The sequence below is a fragment of the Alexandromys fortis genome, unplaced genomic scaffold, assembly GCF_014885135.2.
Source record: "Alexandromys fortis isolate MF-2015 unplaced genomic scaffold, M_Fortis_MF-2015_v1.1 scaffold_19, whole genome shotgun sequence".
Lineage (NCBI taxonomy): Eukaryota > Metazoa > Chordata > Mammalia > Rodentia > Cricetidae > Alexandromys > Alexandromys fortis.
This window is the reverse complement of record NW_026067890.1, coordinates 13,736,580-13,753,080: the sequence shown is the minus strand read 5'-3', so window position 1 is coordinate 13,753,080 and position 16,501 is coordinate 13,736,580. Positions and strand designations below refer to the sequence as shown.

The 16,501-nt window shown below is 42.2% G+C and overlaps 1 protein-coding gene and 1 long non-coding RNA gene across 3 annotated transcripts in view; one reads left to right on the top strand and one right to left on the bottom strand.

The window, feature by feature from the left end:
- Col25a1 (collagen type XXV alpha 1 chain) overlaps window positions 1-16,501 on the bottom strand; it is a 373,530-nt gene that overhangs the window by 67,835 nt on the left and 289,194 nt on the right. Inside the window, exons 13-17 of one of the 2 annotated variants that reach the window (XM_050125851.1) lie at window positions 13,351-13,404; window positions 11,338-11,364; window positions 8,818-8,862; window positions 1,660-1,692; window positions 1,220-1,255 (exon numbers count right to left, since the gene is read on the bottom strand). In XM_050125851.1, the coding sequence (XP_049981808.1) occupies window positions 1,220-1,255; window positions 1,660-1,692; window positions 8,818-8,862; window positions 11,338-11,364; window positions 13,351-13,404 (195 nt within the window). The remainder of the gene's footprint in view (window positions 1-1,219; window positions 1,256-1,659; window positions 1,693-8,817; window positions 8,863-11,337; window positions 11,365-13,350; window positions 13,405-16,501) is intronic. The other variant, XM_050126611.1, reaches the window with a different exon arrangement.
- LOC126492734 (uncharacterized) overlaps window positions 1-16,501 on the top strand; it is a 220,962-nt gene that overhangs the window by 103,676 nt on the left and 100,785 nt on the right. Inside the window, exon 2 of the long non-coding RNA XR_007589724.1 lies at window positions 11,358-11,457. This is a non-coding gene — a long non-coding RNA (uncharacterized lncRNA). The remainder of the gene's footprint in view (window positions 1-11,357; window positions 11,458-16,501) is intronic.

Sequence of the window (16,501 nt, the reverse complement as noted above, 5' to 3'; positions counted from 1 at the left end):
AGGTACTTGAACTATTTCACTGGGACACACTGAAGAGTAATGTATGACTGGTTGTATGTATACATTTGCTACCGACAAAAGGCTGGGAGGACTGCTGCTCTAGATTAACTGGGAAGGAGAGGAAGAAGGCAGTTACTGCAAACTATTTATCTAAAATATGTTCTATGGATTCTTGAGTTACACTCGGAGCCTGAAGACCAAGAGACAGATCAGAAAAGGAGGAGCTGGAAGAGCTGGGCTAAAGTCTCGTCTCACCTGCAGCAGAGCTAAGATAAAAATAGTCATTCAATCAGAGAAATGTTAAAAGAACATGCAAACCTTCTCAGAAGTTACTTCTATCCCAGGTGCTTAAACACAAATTCTCTCAATGACGTCAAGAACACGAACCATACAGTAAACTCTCAACTTTAATTTCTAAACTACCGCAATAGGGTTGATTATCTTTTTCTCTCTGCTAATGAGCTATGTTCTATGTCCTAATTCATATTCTGTGTATAACATCAGCTACCACAGGACAAAGGAAAAGCCATAGTTTTAAGGAATTTGTCCTATGGAGTTCACATTTTCTTGTTAACTATAGTTCGTCTGTTATGTAAGGTTCGGCTGTACTGGGCACTGAGACCCTGGTGCTCAGTTGAGAAACTGCTAACATTTGTTTCCTGCCTCAGACCCAGATGAAAAATGAGCATAAGCGCTCAGTGAAGAAGCACAGATGATAATTTAATGTACCCGCAGCTCAGTTGGTGAAAGTGGTGTGTATAGCGTCGCTAATTAAAATTTAGTTCTTTAAACAAATTTAGTTTCCATAAGGCAACATTCATGACACGTGTTAGCAGGAAAGCATTGGCAAATGAATGGAGGTAGAGGTATATTTTAAAAAAAACTGTCCATCATTCTCCATTGAGATTGTTTAGTATATACTTATTTTCTTCTCATGGAACGCAGAAAATACAGAATACATGTAAGCATGCATGGCAGCGAGCTGGCATTCCAGCTCAGCTGAGATTTGTTAGTTTCAAACAGCCGAGTACATATAGACAGCGTTTGCTTTCACACTGCTGTGCGTGGAATCAAGGCCTTTTAACAAGGAAAGCAACCAGCAACACTGTGCAAAGCATGAAAACTGTACCACAGTGTGACAAATGTCTCCATGTCAGATGACATGAAATACCAGTCATGGAGAAACACAAAGGACACACCTAGGACAGAGAGAGATTACCTTTTGTCCTGGACGACCAGATTCTCCAGGTTCTCCCTGGCCAAAGAAAACCAAAGATGAAAACGGTAGTCTTAGAAGAAACCTAGAAAACTGCTAGGCCTTTGGCAGTTTTACAGAAATGATCCCAACTGCCTACTTGATGACATACATTTTGTGTGCACCATTTTCTTACTCTCCGCCACGCTACACATAAGGAAACTGCTGTGAGTATGTCTAGAACTCACATATAAAGATATTTCTTGGAAACCAAGGACACATGGAAGAGAAAGTAAGCCCTCCTACTAAGACTGCCCGGGATTTCCCTGTTGTGTTTGGGAGCTGTTGTCAGAGAACTGGACCAGAGCTACAACCATCATTGCTACTAAACTGAAGAGACAAGGGGACTCATAAAGTCACAGCCATGATTCCCAGGGCACAAACATCCACAAGGCTATAGTTACCTTAATTCCTGCAGCTGATGATCCTGGCTCACCCTAAAATGAAACCAAGGAGAGATTATGCCATAAGTAGCAAAACAACAACGCAAACATCTAGGCAACTGTTACCCACATGGATGCTCAGAGGGACTCGATGTATGACCAAGGGGCCTAAGTGTGACCGCCAATTCTTTGTCCATCAATAGGCCCAGGTATAATATGATAACATCATGTAACAGAAACCATGCCTTGCCTCAAATCATGGGTTTACTTTGAATACAAACCATGAAAATATTATATTTCTTGAAGTAACTAAAACTATACAAACATGAAGATATTTCCTTAATAGGGTGCTAAAAATACATTCTGAGACAATGAATTTTAATTTAGGGATTTGAAACTTTCAGTTTTCTTAGCTTCTGGGATTTATTAATGTCACAGGCTCTTTACAGGGAGTTCCTGCCCTTCTTGGTCTTTGGAAGTCAAAAGGTTAATGATGTTGAGGTGCAGAAACCACGCTGCAGATCAGTGTGTCGCCACCATGAAGCAGGAGCATGCCTTTTCCTGCTTTATCCTCATTGTACCGTAACTCAGTCACAGGATGATGAATGACTTCTGGGCAATGGGAATCCATGGAAGGGCTAAGGACGTCTTAAGAGAGAATCTGGCTTTTAACTTTTTAAAGAGATTAAGAGATTCTTTTTCCTTTGAGTGACTGTGGTCCAGGAGAACAGATTTGGGTAGCCCCAATTTCATGTTTCAACATGGAAACAGTTTCATGAAGTCTTATAGTTTTATAGAGCAAAGGAAGTCATCCATCAAGATAAATTTAAAATGTACTGGTGGGTATATCAGAGAGGTGGTTACAGCAAGATGGTGGAAGCTGTTCTCAAGACCTCAGGTGCTACCGACGACACAGTCTTGGCTCTGGGGCTGGTAGAAGGCACTGGTCTGCTAAGTTGATAGGTTCCAAAATGTTTTTATCTGCAAGTCACAGGATGTTAGTTTTGACACAGAGTGGGGAAAGAGATGGCCATTAGGGGGGAACTTGGCTTTTTAAAAGACTGGGTTTGTCCAGATTTCATGGAGGATGACTCTACTCCTAGAAACACACCATCCTAACGATGGGACCAATGCAGAACGGAGAAGAGGTGAGACTGTTCCTTGTTTGTAAATGAGGCAGCAAAAGGCCTAGATTCTCAGCCTCATTCTAGTCCTCTCCAACCTAGGAACATGCAGGAAGGACTAAGAAAAGGAGGGGACTTAGCCATTTGTGACTGTCAAGAAAATTGAAGGAGGGAGGCTAGAGTTGAGAGTCCCTAAGCTCCGTCCTGTTTACAAATACTCAAGTATCTCCAGGGCTCTGTTCCCTTGTTCTAGAGTCCAGAAGATGCTCATCAATCTCTGTTAGAGATAGACACACAGGCAGAGACCTCGGGCCCCTGTGCACTGACCAGCACCTGACTCCTATCCTCATTTCCACTCACATCCTCCCATGATGATACCTCAGGTCTTGCTTTACATGATCCTGTCTCACGGAACCATTCACCAATTCTCCTTAATGTGACCCGCTGTGAGTATACCCTACTGTGTATCTGCATACTTCATTTGTGTCTGGCACAGCTTGTGCCGTCATTGTCTTCGGCGTTGCTTGTATATCTGTCTGTCCTGTTAGCAGACAGACAGCTGCATGGGAGCAGACTCCACATCCTGACCACAGCAGATGCTTTACACGCACACGGTGAACGAGTTGAATGACCGTCTGAAAAACAATGTTTTCAGTCGGGTCAGTAGTCAAGGATCAAAATGAAAAGAGGCCTTCAGGAAAGGGGAACCAGGAGCTTAGGAAGAGGAGGAAATAGTAAATTTAGTGTGTTGAGGGAAGGAGTGCACATGTGAGTTCCTTTGACATCTGTAATTGCTATTACCCAAGGAAAAATTAAGACGTGGCTAAGCAAAGAAGCGAGCTCTAAATATTGTATGAACGAGCCCGCTTGTCGCAACCATTAACATTCAAATGAGTTCCAAACGAGGGGTGAAATAAGCGTGAGGAAGAAAATAATACTTGTTGCTATTTCTGCTAAACTGAGTCTGGGAGCCATCAACATGAGCGAACCGGTTTGCAGTATTGTGAATAGCATGACCTTTATATTCATAAAAGCAATTTGACTTTGCAAAGCTCCATCTGTGCTATTTATGCCTTAAACTCCCATGCAGGGAAGACATTGCTACTTCCACTTAGAGGATGAGGAAACTGAAGCAGCTACGAGGGGAGTGAAGTGTGGGCTTCCTCAACTGTCCTTTTTATTAGACTGAGAAAAGGATTATAGACTTATATCCTTTTGACAAAGGGCCCTAAAGGCTAGAGAAGACAGGTAAATTAAAGGTAGTTCTTGTATTACCGCCAAGTTCTTAGCTAACTGCTTGTAGTTTATACAAGAGTGTTTGGCTAGCCTACTGTATGTGACTAAAGACTAGGCTTTGTCCTCAGAGCAAGTGGATGGGAGGGAAAGGTCCACCATGGTTTATTTGTGGGACTATGAGAGGCTTCATTTGATGGACACCTCATACATTTATCCTCTCTTTAAAGATTCAGAACTGTGAAATCCCCAGGAATGTCTACAGCTTTTAAGAGCAAGGCAACTTCTAGGAGGGATGATGTTCCAAGTAGCTGAAATCAAGCAGGGGATGTTTATAACCTTCTCCCCAAAGTGAAAGAGACTATACGGTTAAAGTGGGAAGCAGCCTTCCAGCTATGGCTTACGTAGATGCCTGTCTTCATCAGTCAGTGGAGTGAGCCACAGATGGAGAAGTTCTGTGAGATAAATGAATGTGGCTTTGCTGTTTTATTTCTTTGTTTGGTTTTTCTTGAGAGGGGGGGGTCTCACAATGGAGATCAGGCTGGTCTCGAACTCAGAGAGATCTATCTGCCTCTCCCCCTGACAAGTGCTGGGATTAAAGGCATGTGCCGTGACATGGTGACTTTACTGGTTTTCACTTTTGGTCAGACACTGGTTTTGTATGCGACTGTTTTCAAATGCAGTACTCAGCAAGTAATTAAATACGCAGATGTTAATATAGACAGAAGGAGCAATTGCAGGCTATCGAAACGTCCTGCCATCATCCAGTGAAAATATGAAGTTGTTCAAGATAAAAAAAGGTTTTCCAAACAGTATTTATTATCTTGTAACAATGTTCTAAGAACCTGGATTAGTGCTGGGACTAGAACAGATTGGCACCATCCAGCTGTTGGGTTGACTTTGGGGACAAAGGATGGAAGATAAAAGCTTAAAGGCAACGTGCTTGGTGTCAGATTGACAAGGGGTGAAGCTATCATTAGTTTTGTCAACCTGACAATATCGAATGACCTGCGGAAGGAGTTTCAACTAGAAGTGTTTAGATTCAGTAGGGTTTTCTTAATTGGGTTGAGGTAGCAAGACCCACCCTGGGTGTGGGCCTGTTTCATAGTTAGGCCTTGGATTAGTCCAAGTGTGCACATAGTAATTCATTGCTTTCTGCTCTTGACTGCACATGGAATGTGGCCAGCTGCCTCATGATTTGACCTCCCCACAATGGTGGACTATAACTTCAAATTATGAGGCAAATAACCCCTTCTTCCTCACTTTTATGAGGAGATTTTTGGGGGGGGGGGTCAGGGGATCTTATTGCCCTAACTAGGAATAAAACTAGGCAGTATCCTATGGGTTTGTGTGTGTTTGTTCGTTTGCTAGTGAGCGCTGTGGTCAGTTAATAAAGAAATTACAGTAAAGAACAGTTAGGTGTCTAAAGAGCTTCCCTAGGAAACGACTTGTAAATCCAAACTTCAAAAGATTGAAGACTGAACGAAGCCAGAAAATGAAGATGTGGAGCTGGGAGAGGGAGGCAGGAAAGCAAGCTTCTAAACAAAGAAAGGCTCGGGGCAGCTTTGGAGAGGACCAGGCGCTGACTGCCCTCGAGTGTCCCCTGACACAGCCCTCCAGGTGCGGTCTGTAAGGCAGCTTGGTTGGTAAGTGCAACTACGACATGCCTGGTGAAAGGCCAGATGCTTGAGTTCAAGATGGCGAATGAGAAGGCAGGGCATGCATAGGAATGAGGTCATGGGACAGGCAATCTGTGCCAATATCGTGAAGACGGAGCTCTTGGCTCAGCCAATAACACCACACGGGGTACAGCAGTATGGTCCACCCATTCAGTGAGTTTCACAGACACCCACTTGCAGTGGCTAAGAAATCTATTTGAACATTTGTTGGCGGAATTAACACTCCAAAGACCAGAATACAAAGCTTCCATAGGAACTTTCCATGTGATTGAAATCAGTCTTTGGCAGTTTATTCTTTTTTTTTTTTATTGAAAGAAAAAAAAATTCCCCGCCTCCTCCCAGACTCTCATTTCCCTCCCCTTCCTCCCACTCTTCTCCTCCTCCCCCCACTCCTCTCCCCCTCCCTCTCCAGTCCAAAGAGCAGTCAGGGTTCCCTGCCCTGTGGAAAGTCAAAGGTCCTCGCCCCTCCATCCAGGTCTAGGAAGGTGAACATCCAAACTGGCTAGGCTCCCAAAGACAAAATGGCAGTTTATTCTTAAACTGAGTGTATGGTTTTGCTGGCCACAGAGAAGCCCTGGCCCAGTCAATGGTTTTATAGTTCCCAGGATTTCCAGACGACCAGCCTGGAAAGCCACAGACTGTAAAAATTGCTTTACCATCCGAAGGCGCTGAGTTGGATCAAAAGGAAAAAAAAAAGTCCATTAAAGTGAATCAGCCAATGACGTAATTTACTACATCAATAGCAGAAAAGAAGTTTAATTTTTTTTTTTTTTTACTTTACCCCTCAAAGTTGGAAAGTGCTGAATGAATTTCACATGCTGACGACAAAGGCCACAAGAAGAGTGTTTCCAACATGCTGGGAACAAATTATATGACAGGAGCAGGAAATGTTTAAAAAAACACATCAAAAATTAGATTCCAATCACTACATTCTTGGGATGAATGCCTTGGGTCAGATTACATATTATACATGCTACAGATTGCTATTTACAGCCCCCTGTTTAGGCCTATTGAAGGTTTATAGAATCGATTTCCGCTCTCGCTGGGGCATTTCTCGTACTTAATTTCAGCTGAGCAATAAAACTTTTTGATAAAAAAAGAAAAGGAAAACAACCAGGTCATTGATTTCAATTTCCACATGGTAGGAAAAGTTAGCATTTATTAAGAGTTTATGGCGTGTGAGTCAGTATGGCAACCGATTTGCATTGTGTATGAAGCCGAAACAACCTTCCTAGGAGACGCTTGGGTCCTTTCAAGGAAGAAAACATTGTTTTACTGTTGCAAAAGGAAATTTCAAAACCCATGTGAGTGAAGAAACAATTGCTGGCCTATGTTCCAAAAACGAAGTTAAAAATAAAAAAATACAGCCTCTAAGGCATAAAATGCTCTATTTAAATTCACATAGGTACAGTTCCCATTTTATATGTTTTTGTTGTTGTTTGAAGAGGCTGCCTTCTGTGTACAATATTTCCTTTGTTTTAAGCAAAGTTGGCCACTGCCGTCAAATCTTGCTGGATATTTGTAAGATTGGGCAAGCATGGCTTTTATATTTTTTAAATGGTTAAAAAAATCAAAATGACAATAATATTATATACAGGCAGATGACATAATATCAAAATCATCTTGCCCAGAAATAAAATTTACTTTAAACACGGCCCTACTGATAATTAGTGTGTGCGTGTGTGTTGGTGTGTGTGTTGTCTGTGGCTTAATTCTGCTACAATAACAGAATCATGAAGTTGTGCCGGAGACTACATGGTCCACAAAGCCCAAAATATTAACTTATAAAACAAGCTTTCTTATTTCTGCTTTTAGAGAAAAAAATGTAGGCTAAATAAACCATTGTCCAGGTTTACATACCCAGGGATTCAAACCCTGATCTGACACCAGTCAGGAGCATCCACGGTCTTATTTGACTAGATACTTCAATGCTGTGTTTGATGACAGCTCAATATTTATACATTTACTACAGCTCGATATTTGGGAGACAAAAAGATACAGCTTCAGCAGAGGTTCTGAAATAGGGATGGTCAGGGTAGTTCATAGAGCATAGACTTGCTGGCCAGCTCCGTGGTGTAGATGAAGTTTCTGTTGTCTACCCCACGGTGAAGAGTTATCTGGGTCACATTGTCAATAGTGCTTAGGCCAACACACCCTGGTCTATAAGAAACTGAGACTCTGTCCTAAATGTAAACTGTTTCCCAAGTACAAAGAGTTGCTACTTAGTGACATTAATTTGTTTCTACCCTTTCTGCCATATTTGTATTAATATTTATGAGACAGAGGAAGATAAGTCTCTATATATTTTATGAGCATGTTTTTATGACTATCCATTACCCATCTGTACAGTCATAATTTTCAAAGTGGATCAGCCTCGCCCTCAACTGTCAGCCTGAGTGAGTTATCTTCCCATCCATCGGGTCCCTCGCTTGGTTTGCGCTAACATCCACCTGCTCTGATTCTATCTTCAGCTTCTAAAGGGGGATTTCTTGCCAGATCTGAACACATTACACAGATGCAGAAGAATACCCTTTTGATGTCACCGTGCCATTGAGTCAGGGCTGTCAAAATGCAAACTTGAGCAAACACCATAATGAGACTGGTGAGACAAAAGAAGGGACTCAGAGTCAGACCAGGACGCATGTGCTATCAATGCTGATCAGTGTTCCAAAGACCAAGGAGGGCAGAAGACAGAATGCAAGGGCCGTGGTTCCTAGGGTTCCCTACATAAACACTGCAATCAAGTGCTATTAACTCGATACCAAACTTTTAAATTTTATCTTCGCTCACCAACATAACTTCCTTCTAAAACCAGGACGGAACAAATCACTTGAGGGAGTCCCCTTCTAGGCCTCTGTGAAGACACACTGCCTCGTGAGTTGGTGTGCTTATTGCTTGAGAAACCTGTCGTTGGAAATTTCCTTATTTTCTAGAAATAAGTAAATTTGGCAAACCATTTTGCTCTCAGAATATTTAAATTTGTGGATAGAATGTGGAACGATCGATTTTTATGTGACAAATATTGAACTGTTTTCTAGCTTGGGAGATTTCTCTGACCCTGTCTTCCATAGCTTCCAACTTCATACACAGTCAGCAATATTCTTGCTCAAGCGCACACCCTTCCATATTTCACAAGACTGTACCTTTTCTCCCGCGTCACCTTTGGGGCCATTTTCTCCAGCATCTCCCTGAGAAGAGGACAAAGGGATAGGATACTCTTAGATATATTGGTGACTTGAAATAAAGAGCAATCTCCTCTAGACACACTCTTGTTACAAACCAGTGTAAATGTTCACAGAGCCAAGAAACGTTTACTTGACCAGCTGGCTGATGGCAATGATCATGGCTGAGCACTTTAACCACCACGGTATCAATACAAAGCCGTGCGTGACTTCCCTGTCAGCCTTCTCATGGCTGACGTGGACACCAAGCTTCCCTCCTGCGGTCTCATCTTCCCTTCTGCCTGAAGGGACCATAGCAGAACATTCCTGACACTTCCCTCGGTATGTCGGCACATCTGTTTGCCACTTCTGTGCCCTTCCTCATGTTGTACAAGCCTGCCTCTTTTCTCCTCCTAGCTGTATAAATTCTACTTGTCTTCAAACCAGCCGAGCTCCAGGGCTTCCAAGTCAACTCCATGGTCTCCAAAGCCTATGGACTGAGTATTTCTCTACTTGGGGCTCCATAGACAGTATTCAGAAAAGGGAACTTTTATATTTTTATTAGATATATTGTCTCCTAAATTATAGTAAACCGAGTTAGGGGAATGTGTGCTTCTTTGGTTACTTCCCTGCTCCTCCTTCCTGACATCTCTTTCCTGCCCACCAGGCAGGGCAAAGGGGAAAGGCTTTATCTCTGCGTTGCTCTGCTAAACTCTGAATGCTTTCATTTACGCCTTATAGCATGTAAGAGAGGAAACGTCATGGATTTCGGATTCAGTAGAACAGAGTCCAGACCTGGCACTCAGCAGGCAAATGCAATGCTCTTTCCGCTGAGTTTCTCCTGGGTCATGGGAGGATAAGGGCACACTACTCAGCTGTAAGAACCAAGTCCTGTACCTCGCACAGCATTTCAAACCATGCCAGCACACTCTGAAAAACAGTTCTTGCTGTTGGAGGTCCCGGAGCCTCTGTGTTTGGGGCATTCTTATGCTGGGCTGCTCATCTCTCTAGCTTCAGAGGAGATCATTTTTCTATCATTTCAACACTTCCTCAAAACTTAAGAGAAAAATCATTAGTTGTGGTTTCTCAAGACTGAGAAAGTAGAAGAGAGATATTCACTTTACCCTCTAAAGTTCTGTTTTCCATTTCAAATAAACATGAACTTAACCTGCCTAGGCGCCTGTTTACAGCGGGCCAGCTGAGCAGCACCCCATCTGATGAACCCGCGATGGGTGCTCACTGGCACAGCTCCCTCTTCCTCCCCAATTTCTACACGAAGCAGTCTTTTGATGACTAACTAATTTCAGTTAGCTACCGTGAACTGATTTGATACTCCAAAGCATACTGCGTCACAGTGCATACTCCAAGGCAGTGTTGATAGACAGCTTACTCCTAGGCTTTTTAGAAATTGGCTTGGAAACCCCTTTAACATGCCAGTCTCCTTGTTGGGAAACCTGGCTCAGAGGGTTCAGAGTGGCTGTGAAGTAAAGAGCTTGACCGTCTCTTCACGGAGAGCCTTTAAACCCGTATTTTGCTCTTCCAACTTAATATTGCCTTCTTTCTGCTTTACAAGTCTGAAAAAATACTGGTACATTGAGGACTGTTTTTCCTGATCTTTTGTTGAACTTCTTTTGCAAGCAGGGTTATGCTGTGTGGGAGGAGACTGCCAGGATGTGTCATAGTATCTAGGTAGCGCTCCACTCAGAGACATGGCCAAACACCACAGCAGTTAGAGGGCACCTGAAATATAAACAGTGCCGTTCACAGTGGGCATCTGAACACTGTGGAGATGGGCCTGCAAGGAATACTGGAGGCAGCTAACAGGGGTTAATACGCAACCCTGACTCTCTGCTCTCTGCCTTCTCTGGTTTTGATGGCGATTCTTATTGGGTCTCTTTTAGACAACTGCTGCAGGTAAACATCTGTATCCCTTGACCTTTGACTCAGAGTCCTCAGCAGCAGGAGCACCAGCAGAGACAGTTGTGGATGTTTAGGAAGGCATTAGAATGGCCTTAGCAAGTATACAGAATGATGATTTTCTTTCTTTTTTTTGGAGGGGTGGGTTTCGAGATAGGATTTCTCTGTGTAGCTCAAGCCTGTCCTTGCTCTGTAGACCAGGCTGGCCTTGAACTCACTGAGATCTGCCTGCCTCTGCTTCCCATAGTTCTGTGATTAAAGGTGTGTGCCACCACTGCTTGGAAGAATGGGCTTTTACAAGCCTAGGGGCTTCTGAAAGCCACTATACAGTCTGGCATGTAGTATTTGCCCTTCTTCCTTCCAACCCCAACTCAAAATTGATACAGAAGATAAAATCATATTTTATCTTTCCACTATTTGGCAGTCTAAAAGACAGGCAAACGGACACTTATTACCTCTTCCCCATTTCCACTTACAACGATCTGTCCATCCACCCACCATCCAGCCTCTCAGGCATCTAGTTCAGCTTGGGTGTACTAAACAAAGAGAAGAGGGGAGTAATAAACAAAGCAGAACCATCCTTACCTTTTCTCCTTCTTTTCCAGGTTCCCCCTGAGCACAAAACAGAGATTGGGAGATATCAATGAAGAGCAAATAAAGCAACAGCCAACAATGCAGATCCTGACCTTACAAAGACTGCACAAGGTGAAGTAACAAGGGCATTATCTTTGGCTTTGGTTTCTATATGAAAACAAGTTGCATAAGTATCCAGAAGAATTGAGTGCAGATACCAATGCTAACTTTAATCTTAAGTCATTACTTCTATAAGGATAATGATATGTGCAGTAGAAAATATCACCCAGGAATGGCCTGGGACATTGCAGTGTGGCAACTCAATATCTGTCTATACTCAAAGTCAATAAGGTGGGTGTTAGCATATCCTTCCATAAAGCTGTCTATTAAAGCATGTCCGTAGGCATGGTTATTTCAGGGCCATCCCTGGTACAGTTCTGCACTTCTTGGACATGATCATCAACCCTCAGTGCAGAACTTAGATCCCTTGACAAGATCATCAATTCTGTAACTTCGCGAGTAAGGTTTCTGCCAGAAATGATGGCCAAGAAAACACAATGCTTAAAATATGAAACTATTCTCTGAAAAGAATTGCATTTTTCCCTTTTTCTAGGAAAGGGCGGGGACAGATAGGGGATGCTCTTAAAGTCCATACACCTTATGATGCTATTTCCTGATGGGGAGCTTGAGTAAACGTTGCCATGAGACCAGAGAGCTTAAAGTGTTTTAAGGAGGTTATTGTGGGAAAGAAGAAAACCAAAGTAAGAGAATGCAATTTAGAAGTCAGTTTGAAGACAAAGTTCTTTCCATTCTCTGGAATCAACCTGACCCCTTGGCTTTCTACATTTCTGGAGACCTTCACCCCTCAGCATCCGTCCTGGTGGCTGCATTGCCAGGCAACACAGGAAGCGAACTATGGATGTCATGGAGAACTACCTCCCACTGCTGAGCTTTTTAATAAAGTGTAAGAAGAGGGCTGGATTCCCAGGAGGAATACTTTCCTTTTTCTTTAGAACAAGGAAAAAAAAAAGGCAGGCCCATGAGTTTTAGGTCTGTCCACAGCACCTAAACAGCAGTGCGCCGTGTAAAATCAGTTGACAGACATCTGTGGGTACAGACTCACACCAGCACAGTTGATGGGATTAGACATCAATTTTGTACCTCAAGGGGGTGTTCACTCATCAAAGGATTTGGGATTCATCTGCCTGCTTGGTTTAAACTTAACTGTCACCAATCTCTTTTGATTTAACAAATTCATTTGTTCTTCAAGAAACCAAGAAAGCAGGCAATCCAAAAAATATCCTCATTACATTTTTCCCCTATTTAGTAATTCCAACTATATCCATTTTTAAATTCTAAACACACCATGTCTTTATTCTGTTCTTCGTCTGACTAACTGGGCATGTTGTATAGAAGCTGAAGGTGGCCAAACCTTGAGAAAAAGCTGTCTTGGCTGTATGAACATTATCTGTAGTGGGGCTTGCTAACATGTACATTTGAGGAAGTATGACCATGACCTTTGTTTTCGCAACTTACTAAGGGGTAAAATGACAGGACTTTCTTGTGCTATTTAATTATCCCACAAGAAATATTTTTTAAATTATATTATGGGTGTTTTCCTTGCATGTGTGTGTATCTGTGTACCTGTAATGTGTGTGCTGGTTTCCTTGGAGGCCAGAGGAGACCATGCACCTTCCCGGCCTGGAGTTTCTTATGGAGGGTACCAAGAATTGAACTCCAGTCCTCTGAAAGAGCAGTAGGTACTCTTAACTGCTTAGCCATCTCCCCAGACCCCCAAGAAAGATTTTAGACAATCACATCCCATTTCTTTTCTGCGTGTCTAATGCTACTGACAAGCATAAGCATAATTTAGTCATTCGTTATAAAGTTCTAAGACTGCATATTACCCATGACAAAAAGGTCTATCCGACTACAACCAGAAAAATAACTTAAGAGACTGTGACAGCTTAACACTGTTTGGAAACCATGCAGTGGGTGATGGTGCTTGGCTTTATCTGTACCAACCTTTGGTCCTGGGAGTCCACTCTGCCCTGCTTCTCCAGGTGATCCAGGCTCACCCTCAAAAGAGAAGGCACACGTTACTAAGCAACACAAGCCAACCTAGCACACTTTAGAGATAATGAGAAGAGTTGGTCATCCTAGAATGTGCCAGAAAAACAGAGTTAAGGAACTATTAGAATAATTAGTCCCAGTGTGGTCCAAATTTTTACATACTTGAGAACAAAGTATTTAACTGGGTTATTTGTTTTGAGTGTGTGTGTGTGTGTGTGTGGTTTCATCATTGAGAAAGCTGAAGTGAGTTATCTATAGGGCTAATAAATAATATGGTTGTGGGTGTCATCCAATTAGTACTTGTTGAAAGAATAAGGGTCACTTGGCAATGATAAACTCTCTTGGTGGAGAACTTTAAAGAGACCTATCATATCAGTTAAATAAAGTCTAAATCATTAGATTTTTTCTTATTAAACTTAAAGTAGCATTGACGAATGTCTATTTTGAAAATACATATCCTTAAACACCTACCTAATCTGCCAATACACATTTAACAAAAAAAAAAGCAGAATTTAAAAAGGCTTTTAAAAGTCGTTTTACAATGATGTTGTGAAAGTAATGAAAACAACCAGACTTACTCCTCATGGTCATGCTGAAAGATTAGCTTTCATGAGAAAAGTAATGGCTGTTGGGCTAGAAAATGGCCCTCTTTTAGAGGGATGCCGGGATATAGCATCCTTTTGAACCAGTGATTGTGTTTCAAAAAGGGAAATAAAAATGAAACAATAACAAAAGAACCCAAGCCCTGTGAAGTGCCCAGAAACAAGACACTGCGCCCCCTTCTGGTGCTCCCATGTGGCTCATACTTCCATCCATTAGAACTTAATTTTCATCTATGGAACATTTCCCAGTGTCCTTCACTATATGATTGACTTCCAGGCAGCTTTCTTCTTTCCATGGAGAAAAGTAAAGTTGCTTCTTAGCTGACTCCTTAAAGACGGTGTTTTTTAAGAGCAGTTTTGGGTTCACTACAAAATTTAACTGAATTTGAAGACCGTTTCCTAAGTAAACTGTGGTTATTTTTGTGTTTTTTTTTCAGATTCACATACATTAATAACATTAATAATAAATACTTCTAAATTTTATCTCGTTGTATGTGTGTATGCATGTGCAAATGCATGCATGCACACACTACAGCATATATGTAGAAGTCAGAGGACAGCTTGAGGGAATTGGATCGCTCCGTATGTGAGTTCCAGGTATCAAGCTCAGGTCCTCAGACTTGGTGGGACTCACCCGTACCTGTTGAACCTTCTCACTGGCCATAAAGTAGTCTTTCTTAATAGCCACAACCTTCCATTCATTAACTCAATTATCACAAACTTCTATGAGGCAAGTTGTATTTTTATCTTAGCACTCTGTCTAGACATATAGAAAACAGTCAAGATTTGTACTAGCCTGACCTAAGAGACTGGGTGGAGGCGGGGGGAGAGGAAAGAGATTGATTTATATTCTCTTCATCATTGGATTCATATATCCCATCTACAAGTGGCTTTCCAGACGGCATAGAAACCCGAGGAAAATATAACCTACAGAAGGGTATGTGTATGCGGCTACCAGATAACCCAGGCCTGCGGAGCTTGCAGTGTCTTTTTCCGAGCAGGAAGCATTTCACTCTTGTTCTGCGGTGTAACCTCTAAAGTTGTGACCTGCTGGGAGAAATTCTGCTTCCTGCAGAAAGTCACATAACTGTAACTCTTGCCCTTTCTTTGGTAAGATGACAAAATTATTGACTTCCAATAATGAAGGACATTATGAGAAAGTTTCGATATGACATTTGGACATAACAAAAGGCAAGAACTTGGAAGCAGAATTCACCCTGAATGAGGACCATCATCGTGGCTTCACAAACAGTACAGAGCTACTGGGTCTGCCTTCAAAGACCCGGCGGCAGGATGCTCTGGTGTCATAACTCATGGCATGAGGCAGAGAGGATGCTGTGGGAACAATGTAAACTCTGTTTGACTTTCATAGAAGAACCATGGTAGCCAGAGACATTAAAACAAAACAAGGTTAAAGCCCCGGATCCGGGAAAAACTCATGCTGAGATTTGAAGTGGGGAAGAAAAATATTGCTTAGGTGGCTGTGTAATGTTTTCCTTGATATATGAACCCCAAGGGACTGAGCGTTGGACTCGCTCTCTCTCTTGTTCATGTTGCTAAAAAGAACCTTTAACAGAAGATGAAGCTAAGAAACCTGACTCACACCCTTTCTCTGTGGGAATTCGTTTCATGCTGTCCTGTATCCGTAGGCTCTTTTTCCTCAGCCTTACATATTTCTAAGCAGCTATCAGCCTGTTCCATAGGATATTGTTATGAGTTTTTATGGATTTGTTTTTACAGGGCACTCATGATTGCCTTATGAGTTGATTAGCCTCTATCAAAGTCAAGTCTGACCAGTCTTTTACTGAATTCCACATTGCTGAATACTCAAGTTGTTTAAAATAAGCATCTCTAGAAATACAGTCATAGTTTTCTAACAAGTTCTTTAATTAAGAAAAATTCCCTGGATTTATTTTGTCGCCACTGGGGAAAATTTAAGGCACCAACTGCGAGCTTCTAAATGGCATTCTAAAGGGGTTCTGAGTTTTCTTGGCATTTTAAAATTCTACTTTATGTGTATGATTGTTTGCGTGTATGTCCATGTGTGCACATGTGAGTACCTGTGCCCACAGAGGCCAGAAGAAGGCGCTAGATCCTCTAGATCTGAGTTACAAGTGGATGTGTGCGTGTGTGTGTGTGTGTGTGAGAGAGAGAGAGAGAGAGAGAGAGAGAGAGAGAGAGAGAGAGAGAGAGCGCGCTAGTACTAAGGTTGTCATACAGCTTATCCATCTTTTTCTTATTTCTAGACACCATGGACATTCATTCCATAGACAGTAATAAAGTAAAACAGCAGGGGACATCTGACTGAAAGGGTTTTCTCTGCTAGAGAGGAAATGAGAAGACGATCCCTGGAATATCATCCACTCCTATATTTACACTGCCTATAGGCTGGACTGACTTCTCTGGCTGATTGGTTACTTTCATTTCTTTTTAAACCACATTCTCTTGAGAACGCTCATCTAAAAGATCACTCAAGGCTCTTACAATCACATCAGCTACTG